Source organism: Erinaceus europaeus, chromosome 7 (genome assembly GCF_950295315.1).
Source record: "Erinaceus europaeus chromosome 7, mEriEur2.1, whole genome shotgun sequence".
Taxonomy (NCBI): domain Eukaryota; kingdom Metazoa; phylum Chordata; class Mammalia; order Eulipotyphla; family Erinaceidae; genus Erinaceus; species Erinaceus europaeus.
The window spans coordinates 128,608,162-128,620,815 of record NC_080168.1 but is presented as its reverse complement, the minus strand read 5'-3'; the positions used below and the strand labels follow the sequence as shown (position 1 = coordinate 128,620,815).

Here is a 12,654-nt window from a genome sequence, read left to right as displayed (position 1 = left end):
ACAAAATCGTTGAATGACACCTCAGTTTCCCCTAGTTGTCCTAGGTCTTTGGTTGGTAGGACTTATCTAACACTCAAATTCCATGATTCCATGTACTGAGGGCACTGAAAAGACCAGGATTCCAAATGTACTGGATAATTTTTAATTTTAGCCCCAACGTTTTAAACTTTTTATTTGGATCTTCTGTCTTGTTTTTTGTTCCTACTAGCAGTTCTATCATTTCCCTTTTTCCCCCTGAAGGTATTTAAGAAGCTGCCTTTTCATCATTTTAAAACTGTAAATATGCCCTTGAAACATGCAAAGAGGCTTTTGTGTACTTACAAACAGAGGTTATTATCGTGCAAGTAAGTCACTTGAGTACACTGCATTCCTCAGCCTGCTTCAGTGAGAGCTTACTTATTAGGTTATATGGTCCTATCTCAGGACTGGTTGGGAGATAAGGCTCTCCCACATTAAAAGGTGGGCTATCTGATCAAACAGGGTGACTAATGTCCAGAGTGTAATGAAAAGCATTTTGGCGCTGCCTGAAAGACAGACAGACTTCTCTGAGACAAGTAGGTGCTCCACTGAAAGTGGATAGTCAAGGACAAATGTTCTAAAATTAAACTAACCATCTGCTCAGCAGCAGACACCCACCTGTCTGTCAGCCATGCTATGGGCTCTGTCTCTCTATGCAGTCACAACCCTCACTCATGCAACCCTTTAAAAGCCTGAAAATTCACACACTTTCCAAAAGGCTACTTAGTCATGAAAGCATAGTCTATTTCAGGAATATATTAGAGGTCTTGTACACATGTCAAGAACTTATGCTTCTTTTGCTTTTCATTCAAATACTTAAAACTTCAATTTAAATGACTTCAGAAATAGCCAAAGTCCCCTTGTTAGTGAGGTGACTGCAAAAACCGGAGTGTTGTGAACCCCGTTACATTTTTGAAACCTAAAGGGTATTGTTTTCCGTTTTGAGATATGTTTGTAAGCAGTAGAAATGGGGACAAGTAGTCAGTTTCTTTTTTTTTTAATATTTATTTATTCCCTTTTGTTGCCCTTGTTGGTTTATTGTTGTTGTTATTGATATTGTCGTTGTTGGACAGGACAGAGAGAAATGGAGAGAGGAGAGGAAGACAGAGAGGGGGAGAGAAAGAGAGACACCTGAAGACCTGCTTCACCGCCTGTGAAGTGACTCCCCTGCCGGGGGCTCGAACTGGGATCCTTACACCAGTCCTTAGGCTTTGCGCCATGTGCACTTAACCCGCCGTGCTACTGCCCAACTCCCAAGTAGTCAGTTTCTATGTTTAGAGGCCTTCCCGGTATCATCAAATAGCAATAGACAATATAGTTGTCAATAGGTGATAATGAGCTTCAGTGAATTAACCAGATGCTGTTTATAAACAAAGTATGTATATATGCATGTGGATATATGTTTTTTCTTGATATATAGTCTCTCTTCCTCTCTACATATGTGTACTTATATACATACATATGTGTGTGTGTAGTTTTTACTGTAGAAGTGACTTGCCTTTTCTTAAATATAACTTATTTGTTTTATTTTAATGATCTTTATTGGATAGAGACATCCAGAAATCAAGAGGGTATGGGGAGATAGGGAGAGACAGACAGACAGACACCTGCAGCACTGCTTTACCACTTGCAAAGCTTCCCTCCTGCAAGTAGGGACTGGGGACTTAAACCCTGGTCCTTGCACTTTGTAATGTGCACTCAACCAGGTGCACCACCACACGGCCCCTACTTGTTCTATTTTAATGAGATACAGAGAAAAAGATAGACACCAGAGCACAGATCAGCTTTGGCTGATGGCAATAATGGGGATTGAATCTGGGGTTTGGGAGCCTCGGGCATGAAAGTCTAATTGCATAACCGTTACACCACCCCCTCACCCAGTGATCTGTTGTTTTATTACATTATATTGAGCAAAAGTTCCAGAAACTCCTCTCTAAATGTGTTGGTTTTATTCTTTAAACAGTATAAGTTTATCAGCAAAAGTACATTATTCAAACCTAGCACTCTAAAAGTATTTTAGTGCTTGCTTTGACATCAAATATTCCTCCAAAGTGTTTCAATGTTGATAAATATTAAATAATTTTTTCATAAAATTATTAGTCATGTTGGATATGGGATAAGATTAATATATATAAGATATTTTATAAGACAATTGTTTCTATACCTAGTATTTTTTTATTTGTAGACAAATCTACTTTTATTTATGTCAAGGTAATAGTTTTCTTATTTGTCAGCTTTCATAAGTAGATTCTTTTTTTTTTCCTCTTCTCTTTCTGAGCCTTAATGGAATTGGAGTTCATACCCTTCTGGTCATCTTCCCCTAACATTTACCCTTGTATATTTTATGAGTTCATATTAAGTAAAATTATATTTATATTCTTACTCATATCATACAATTAAAATAAGCCTGTCCTAACATGATTCTATCCTGAATATATTATTGAGAATCTATAACTGTATTAGAGAAAACACAAAGACTTGTTGGAGGCTATGATTGGTGTCATAAATCATAAAGAAAGGGTGGCATCCTGACAGAGCGTAGACACGGTCATGAGTGAGGGTCCCAATTCAAAGCCCTTAGTGCCCACCCAAGGAAGGAAGCTTCATGTAGTGGAACAGCTCTAGTTGCCTCCTTTCTCCTGCTCTCTCCCTCTCCCCACTGGACACTAAAACAGAACTGGTGCACAGAATTAGAACATTCAGAGCCTTACATTTTTTCAGATTCTTAATTTACTGTGTCCAATAAGAAAATGCATTTGTACGATGGGGGCATGCAAAAGAGACTTCCATGCCTGAGGCTCTCAAGTCCCAGGTTCAGTCCCCCACACTGCCATAAGCCAGAGCTGAGCAGTGCTCTGGTTAAAAATAAAAAAAAAAAGCATTTGTTTTTCAAGTCTTTTAGTCTACTAACTATAACAACTACGTTTGTGTCCTTATTATAAAACTGCTAATGTGATATTTTTAGACAAAAATAAGGGCTTAGTCTAGTCAGGTTTATAAATTGCATTTCATAAAAGTTAAGCTGCGGGAGTCAGGCTGTAGCGCAGCGGGTTAAGCGCAGGTGGCGCAAAGCACAAGGACCGGCATAAGGATCCCGGTTCGAACCCCGGCTCCCCACCTGCAGGGGAGCCGCTTCACAGGCGGTGAAGCAGGTCTGCAGGTGTCTATCTTTCTCTCCTCCTCTCTGTCTTCCCCTCCTCTCTCCATTTTTCTCTGTCCTATCTAACAACGACAACAACAATAATAACTACAACAATAAAACAACAAGGGCAACAAAAGGGAATAGATAAATAAAATAAATATTAAAAAAAAAGTTAAGCTGCCTTGGTTTCTTAGAATTCAACTCTCAGACAAGATGCAGTAACAAGAATTAGAATAGTGCTGATACCTAAAATAACTAAAAACCCGGACAAAACATGACGCAAGTGTTTTCAAGGATTGGAAATAAGACAGCAGAAGACGGAAATTCCAGAAAGACCAGGGGCAAATGAGATGGACTCTGTGGTTGCCCTAGGTTGTTGTCTAGAGAGAGCTTTGCTCCAGAGAAGAGGAGCCAGAGTAGAATCTGACAAATTTCCTGAGAATCTGCTTAGATGAAGATTGCTGAGGTTTGCAGGCCAGAGATAGAAAGAACAGAGCTATACTAGAAAGATTCCCAGAGATCTAAAGATGCCCTCCTCAAGTCTTCAGCTTAGTATTGATCAGTGTATATGTACAAGAAAACAGCCTGAGCCCAGAAGGGGGGGGGGTAGAAATCACCCTAATGGACAGAAGAGCCAAATTTTCAAAGGTCATGCGGGAGTAGGAATAATAGCCAGTGGAGACCCTATAATTCAATTTGGCAGTCAGTCACTGGAGAAATCAGAATGGTTTTGACTTAATAAAAAGGTAGAATTATCCCAGTGTTAAAGAATATTTAATTGGGGAGCCGGGCAGAGGCGTACTGGGTTCAGCACATTGTATGAAGTGCAAGGATCGCTGCAAGACCCTGATTTGAGCCCGCCGCACCCCACATGCAGGGGTGGGGGTGAAGCAGGTCTGCAAGTGTCACTCTGTTTCTCCCTCTCTCCATCTCCCCCTCCTCTCTCAATTTCTCTCTGTCCAATCCAATAAAATGAAAATAATAATAATAATAAGAAGAAGAAGAATATGTAGTTGTACCCATAAAAACGTTGAAAGCAAACCTCTAAAGGATCAAGCTATTTCTAAGTAACAACTAGATCCCAGAAAAATGTCCAAGAGAACAAAATTATCCAGTACCCACAAAGGTAAAAGTCATAGCATTTTATAGTGAATCAAGACATTCCCAAAAGGAGGAAAACCCAATCTATTAGTAAAATAAACAAATAGAAACAGGCCCGAAATGATATAATAGAACTAATAGTCAAGAATATTAAAAGTTCCAAAAGGATATGTCCAAATACTGACATGGTAACAGAACATGGAAATACAGGAAAAAGCACATTGAAATTCCACTGTTGAAAACTATGTTTGAGACAAAAATACTTTGTAAGGGATTAGTAGACAAGACACTACAGGAAGGAAGATAAGAGACATTGACTACATCGCAATATAAATAAAGCAGGAATAACGAACACCAAAATATCAGTAAACAAATTAGCGAGTGGCTTAAGCATATAAGTAAACTGTAGGACAACTTCAAATACTCTGGTCTGCAGGTAGTTGGGAGTTCACGAAGGACAGAGGAGAGGGAAACAAAAGCAGGAAAGAAGTGACTGAAACTGTGCCTGTGGTTTTGTGAGAACTATGGTAGTGGGTGGGGGCAGAAGGAACGTTCGTGGTTGGTGCTGTGTGAGACTTTACCCATATAATCTTATCATCTTGAAAATCATTATTAAACCAGAAAATTTTAAAAATTAAGAATGCTGAAATTTTTCTATATTTTGTTAGTACTATAAACTCCAGGTTCATGTAATACAAGCTTTAATCACAAGAAACAAGAGAACTACTTCAAAGGCACATAATAGTCAAATTGTCTAAAATCTAATGATAAAAAAGAAACCTGAAAACAGCCAGAAAAAAAAAAAACCACACACATTATGTACAAAAGGAATGTTTTAAAAATCATAGCAGGCTCTTTTTACAGAAACAGTGTAAGCCAAAGGTGGTGGGGCAGAATTCTAAAAGTACTGAGAGAAAAAGTCCACCCAGGCGGCCAGGTGCTATTGTAGCAGGTTAAGCACACATATCACCACGGACGAGAACCCAGGTTCGAGCCCTCAGCTCCCCATCTGCAGAGGGGATGCTTCATAATTGGTGAAGCAAATCTGTAGGTGTCTATTTTTCTCTCTCCCTCTCCACTTCCTCCTTCTCTCTCAATTTCTCTGTCCTAGCAGACGAAATAGAAAGGGGGAAAAAACAACCTATAATCCTAAATTAAGCAAAGCAAATCTTTCAAAATTGAAGATGAAATCAAGATTTTTTTCCAGACTATATATATCCACTCTGAAATGCTAGAAGTACTTCATACAGAAAACACACACACACACACACACACACACACACACACACACATATACATACCAGATGGAGATCTAGATATACACAAAGAAGGAAGATAATCAAATAAAGGAAGATTGGTGAATACATGTAGATGTGTTTTCTTATTTAATTGTCTTTTTTTTGGGGGGGGATTAGAATTCTGTTCTTTTATTTCTGTATTCTCCATGAAATACTAAATAAAAGGGAGTGGAAAGGAAAGATACCAAACAGGGGAGTGTCATTTACCTAGAACAGAATTGGTTTGGTCTGTTGTCCAAACAAAACAAAAACAAAACAAAAAACCAAACATCTAAAATTACCCATTATTCCCAAGGCTAGCTAAATTTGGATCCATAAAAAAATGTATTTTTCAAAATTATCTATAAAAGTTAATTGACTTTTTAGAGCAAAAATACTACCAATGTGTTATGAATCTTATCATGTTTCTAGAGTAACACGAGTGGCAGTAGTGTGAAGGCTGTGAAGGAAGGGCTAAAGTGTGCTGATGTAGATCTGACACAATAGGTAAAGTGATAGGTACTACTACAAGAGAGCTGACATTAGAGATACGCACGGTAGAACAAGTAGCAGAAACCCAAGTGTGGTACTCCCGGCTAAGTGCACACAGTACTACACACAAGAACCCGGATTCAAACCCCTGGCTCCCCACCTGCAGAGCGGACACTTCCCAAGCAGTGAAACAGGTCTACAGGTGTCTATCTTTTTCTCTCCTTCTCTATCTCCCCTCCTCTCTCAACTTCTCCCTGTCCTATCAAATAAAATAGAAAATGAACAAAAAAAGAAAAAAGGGTCACCAGGAACTGTGGATTTATCATGCTGGCACAGAGCTCCAATGATAACCCTAGAGGCTAATGAATTAATTGATTAAACAAGTAGCAAGATGGTAGACTTAAAATGTAGCCATTTTAATACTCACATTAAATGTAAAAGGCCTAAAAAGCATAGATTATCAGAATAAATATAAATCTTAAAAGACCCAACTATCCTATCTAATTAGAATTGTAAAGGCATAACTAAATTAAATGTAAAGTAGTAGAAGAAAAACACACTGTGTTAACAAGAGTCAAAGAAATCTCCAGTGAGTATATTCCTACCTGAGGAAGTAGATTTTATACCAAAGAATTACCAGGAGTAAACAGGGGCATTTTATACTGGTGGAAGGGCCAAATTCATCTCGAGGATATAACAACTCCAAATATTTATGCACCAAATATTTATGTTGTGAACAGAGCTTCAAACTACTTGATCAAAAACTGTAAGAAGTAATACTTAAGGTTATAACTATAGACAGGGATCTCCACACTGTTCTCTACAAGTGACACAAGTAGAGAAAAATCAGTAAGGATAAAAAAAGTTTGAATAACACTATCAACTGATGGGAGGGAAAAGAGAGACAGACATGCCTCAACACTGCTCCAGCATCCTTGGTGCATTCCTGGCACTGTCCATGGTGCTCCCATCTGATATCTAAGTGGAGCCTAGAGCGTCAGTACAGTAAGGAGTACATTGTACCCAGTGAAATATTTCTAAAAAATATTTCATTTGTTCATTCCATGCAGTTATGACATGCCAAATAATATGGGTGTGCTGAGAGACACAAGTGTTAAACAGACCAACAAAATTCTTGTTCACTGAATAGCCTCATATGAGAGACAGACAAGTTAGTAGGCAGAAACTATGTATTAATGGATTTAGGGACACTTGTGTATTTCAGAAAAGGAAGAGGATGCTCAGGTGTTCTAACCTGTTCAGAACTTTCAGGTATCTCTTCGTTAGGTGAAAGGGCATACGAAATGGCACAAATAAAGCCAGGAATCCAAATCCTTATGCCAAGTTTGAGGGATTCCAGCTTAGAGACATGAGGCAAGACCCAAGAAATGTGAAGATCTCAAAGATTAGTTAGAAAAAGTCCATGATTCACTCACAAACTCATCTCTATTTTTTTAAAAGCATGCGTTTCCTTTGACCCCTTGATTTAACATTTGAAAACATATCTTGAGGATATTATTATAAACTTCCTCCTTTTCTGCTATGAGGTTGCTCACTGTAGTTGTTTATGTCAAAAAGTTGGAAATAATCTAGATACCTAACAATAATTGCCAGACTCCGAACTGTGGTATCCGAACAATGGGAGTAGATTTTTTAAGGTTATGTAACAGTGTTTCTCAAACTTTATTGTGCATAAAAATCACTGGAAAGGCTTGTTGAGACACAGATCACTGGATTGTACCCCAAGAGTTTCGGATTCAGTCATTCTTTGGTACCGAGCCCGAGAATTTGCATTTTTAATCAGTCACTGATGCTGTTGTTGTGGAAGCCACATAGTAGCTGATGTAGTTTTCTTTGTTGCTGTCTGTATGATTCTCTCGTGCTCTTTCTTTTTAAAGTTTTAGATACAGAGAGTGGAAGAGCTAGAAAGTGAAAAATATCAAAGCACCGAAGAAGCTTCCTTCAGTGCAGTGGGGGCTGAACTTGAGCCTGGGTCATGTGAGTGGCAAAGCAGTACAGTGTCGAAGTAAGCTACTTAGCCGGCCCTACGTTCAGCTTCTGTGTATAGGTACAGAAATGCAGGTGTACAAATACGGATTAGGTGTCACTGGCTGTCTTCAGAGTAGAACATACTGTATCAGTAGGTTCTTACTGTCTTCTAGGTTTTGAGGAAGATATAGTGAAGTGAGTATGGTATGACTCACAAAAATATAATAACATTTTTTAGTTAAAAAGATCCTGAAGACCATTAGTACTAGAAAGCTGGAAACATCAGAGTCAGCTTGATCTCAGCTATCCTCTGGTTTTTAAAATATATTTTGTTAGGAGTGTGTGTTTAGAAGCACTTATGGATAGTGGAATAGTGATAGGCCGGCCCTGCTGGGGACACACATTCTGTGGAGAGCTTTGACAACTTTTCTTATTTCATTCAGTGGTGCCAAACAGGCTTCTTCTGGGGATGTTTGAAGAGAAACTGGGTGGGACCCAGAGGGCAACCTGCCAGAAGTTGGGAGCATCTGGATTGGCACACTCTTTGTTTCCTGATGCAGGGTAGATCCATTTCCCAGGGTATCAGATTAAGGCGTCTCCTTTCTGGAGAAAAAGATTTCATGGTTTAAATTCCCATTTACTTTTGTGTCTGTGGCACTCAGCTGTCTCCTGTCCAGCTTACAGCCTCAGGGGTCACGATGTCCCTTCCCTGATGATATCAGCATGCCGACTGTGGTGTCATACACACCAGGCACAGAGCCGCCATTCAGCTTCCCCAGTCTGGGCACAGGAAGCAGAAGAGTTTCTAAGTTCCTACAAACCTTGACAGGTCTTCCCCTAGCCTTGCAATGTGCTGAACAGCTTTCAGTCGGAGGGAGGGTCAAGAATGGGAGAGGTGGGAGTTGGGCTGTAGCGCAGCGGGTTAAGCGCAGGTGGCGCAAAGCACAAGGACCGGCATAAGGATCCCGGTTCGAACCCCGGCTCCCCACCTGCAGGGGAGTCGCTTCACAGGCAGTGAAGCAGGTCTGTAAGTGTCTGTCTTTCTCTCCTCCTCTCTGTCTTCCCCTCCCTCTCTCCATTTCTCTCTGTCCTATCCAACAACGACAACAACAATAATAACTACAACAATAAAACAACAAGGGCAACAAAAGAGAATAAAAAAAAAAAGAATGGGAGAGGGACTAACAGTAAATGTCAAGGGCGAAGATGTGAGAGGAACAGTGAGAGCAAACAGTTGCCACCAATGTTGAGGAAAAGGAAAGGCGGCACAGACTTTTCAGCAGAATGTGTACTTGTTTAACACTGCCCACCCTTCTCTCTCTCTCTTTCATTTTTCTGGAGCTTCTGGTCACCCTTTTCTTTTGTGCCTCCAGGGTTATTGCTGGGGCTCAGTGACTGCACTACGAATCCACTGCTCCTGGAGGCTAGTTTTCCCATTTTTTATTGGATAGGACAGAGAGAAATTGAGAGGGGAAGGAGAGACACAGAAAGAGGAAGACACCTGCGGACCTGCTTCACCACTCCTGAAGCTGGGGTGCCAGGAACTCCAGGATCCTTGCACTTTCTACTCTGTGTGCTACCTCCCGCCCCACCCTTTTCCATGTCCATGCATTTCTCAGCTTGATGAACTGGGAGGTAGCTACAGTAAGAGTTTAAAGTAAGAGTTCTTTACAACTGTCTAACAGATGCCAGGGTTAAGCGAACATGGCGTGAAGCACAAGGACGGGCGTAACGATCCCGGTTCCAGCCCCTGGCTCCCCACCTGCAGGGGGGATTGCTTCACAAGCGGTGATGAAGGTCTGCAGGTGTCTTTCTCTCCTCTCTGTTTTCCCCTCCTCTCTCGATTTCTCTCTGTCCTATCCAACAACAATGGCAGTAACAACAACAACAATAACAGCAAGGGCAACGACAACAATAACAAGGGCAACAACATGGAAACAATGGCCTCCAGGAGCAGTGGATTCATAGTGCAGCCAACGAGCCCCAGCGATAACCCTGCAGGCAAAAAAAAAAAAAAAAATCCTATGTAAGACTCACTGTAAAGTCACTGATTTCAATATTTTAATGACTCAAGTAGAGAGGCATATTCTAATTTAGACTAATGCTAAAAGAGCTACTACTTCTTTTTTGTATTTTACTCTTTTTTGGTCATTTTTATTATTAGTGACTTAACAGTATTTAAAAATTATAAGACTTCAGGGTGTAGTTTCACATCAATATATGTACGTAAGTCAGTACACCCACCATCAAAGTCCTATTCCATTCTACCATAAGCACCATAGTTCTCACAAAACCTAGAAGACAGTTCGGTTATTAATTATTTTTGTAAGTTTGTTTGCTTTAGTAATCTGTGCTCCACACACAAGTGGAATTAACTGGTAGTTGTCTTTCACCTCTTATCACTTAGCATAATCACCTTCAGTTCATCCATTTTGTCCTTTGATAATACTATACTATTCCATTAATCTGTACTCCATATTTTCTTTATTTAGTCTTCTGGTGATACACATTTTGGTTGACTATTTTTGGCTGCTATAAACAGTGCAACTATGAAGACAGGGGTGCATACATTTATGGTTTCATTTCCTTTGGATATATGCTTAAGAGTGGTATTGCTGGGAGTCGGGTGGTAGCACAGTGGGTTAAGCACAGGTGGCACAAAGTGCAAGGATCAACGTAAGGATCCCGTTTCAAGCCCTGGCTCCCCACCTGCAGGGGAGTCGCTTCACAGGAGACTCTCTTTCTCTCCCCCTCTCTGTCTTCCCCTCCTCTCTCCATGTCTCTCTGTCCTAACCAACAACATCAACAACAATAACTACAACAACAATAAAAAGTAACAGGGGCAACAAGAGGGAAAATAAATATTTTTTACAAAGCGTGGTATGGCTGGGCCGTAATGTGTTTCCGCTATTTGCTTGAGGAGTCTCCATGTTTTCTACAGGAGCTGCACCAGCTCGCAGTCCCACCAACAGTGTGTCAAGAGTTCCTTTTCCTCCATATAATCAGCAATTATTGTCATCTCCTGTTTTGTTGATGGGGGCCATTCTCACAGGTGTGAGGTGAAATCTCAGTGTGGTTTTAATTTGCATTTCTCCAGTGCTAGGTGAAGTGGAACATTTCTTTATGTCTGTGGGCTGTCTGTAGAGACATTACTTCTAATGTTTTCTTTAAATAGGTGATTTCTGGGAAGTTTTGCCTCATAATATGTTGTTTTACACCACTTTACATGCAGAGTGTTGTTTAAGGAGTAACTTGTTCTTTGAGTTCAAAATTGGCCAGAAATGCAAAATACTGGTTATTTATTTATTTAGGACCTTGATTTTGACTGGCTTCCTAGATGGTCTTCCTCTTTCTGTTCTTCGCCTTCTATAATCCTGTCTCACCAAATAAGAGTTATCTTTCTTCAAAGTATAAATCAAATCAGATCAGTTCTGTGTCTATGGTTTCCCAGTGGCTTTCTACTACAGTGAGTATAACCCTACATGAGTTTTAAAAGGCTCTTTCCTGGGGGTTGGGTGGTAGTGCAGTGGGTTAAGGACTGGGGTAAGGATCCCGGTTCAAGCCCACGGCTCCCCACCCGCAGGGAGGTCGCTTCACTGGTGATGAAGCAGGTCTGCAGGTGTCTGTTTTTCTCTCTCCCTCTCTCTCTCCCCTCCTCTCTCCATTTCTCTCTGTCCTATTCAACAACAACAGCAATGACAACAAGAATAATAAGGACAACAAGGGTAACAACAAGGGCAACAAAAATGAGAAAAATAGCCTCCAAGAGCAGTGGATTCGTAGTGCAGGCACTGAGTCTCAGCAATAACCCTGGAGGCAAAAAAAAAAAAAAAGGCTCTTTCTCTCCGTTTGGCTGAAGAGAACAATGGCAACCTTCCTCCCCAAATGTTCTATCGTTTGTTTTTGTTTGTTTGTTTGTTTTTTTGCCCAGACTTCAGTTACCCTGGCCTTGTCCTTCTTTGAATAAGTCACACTTGGTTCCACTTCAGGGTCTTTACACTTGCCATTTCTTCTGTCTGGAAAGCCCTTCCCCCAGGATTTTTGCAAGACTGCCTTCATCTCAACAGGCAGGTCTGCTGGTTACTCTGTTGATACTTCTGCCTCCAAATACACAGCATACCTGTTTTTCCCCAGGAGTGATCAAGGTCTGAAAAAATCCTTGTTACACCATGTCACTTTCAGATGACTAGAGAGAGGTGTGAGGTAGCAACCATACCAAACCTAAATAGGGCGATTTGGGGTTTGTACACAGTCCTATATACACGGGTTTTTTGTTGTTGTTTTCTTTTTCTTTGCAGGTTATTTTCAGAGCTTTGTCACCGCCATATGATACGGAGAACCCTTACGGTATGAAAGCACAGGAGCAGCTGAAGATCACCAACCTTCGTGTGCAGCTGCTAAAACGACAGTCCTGTCCCTGTCAGAGAAATGACCTGGATGCAAAGCCTCAACATTTCACACACTATGCAGTCTACGACTTCATTGTCAAGGGTAGCTGTTTCTGTAATGGCCATGCTGATCAGTGTGTACCTGTTGATGGCTTCAGACCTGTCAAGGCCCCCGGAACATTCCATGTGGTATGTAAACCAAGTCTTCACCTATGAAAAACAAATCAAAAGTTACCTTCAGCTTTGG

General features: G+C 40.6%; 1 protein-coding gene across 5 annotated transcripts in view; it reads left to right on the top strand.

Moving 5' to 3' along the window:
* NTN4 (netrin 4) overlaps positions 1 to 12,654 on the top strand; it is a 133,914-nt gene that overhangs the window by 30,162 nt on the left and 91,098 nt on the right. For all 5 annotated transcript variants that reach the window (XM_007523189.3, XM_060195572.1, XM_060195569.1 and 2 more), the window contains one exon: positions 12,318 to 12,596. In XM_007523189.3, coding sequence (XP_007523251.1) covers positions 12,318 to 12,596 — 279 coding nt within the window. The remainder of the gene's footprint in view (positions 1 to 12,317; positions 12,597 to 12,654) is intronic.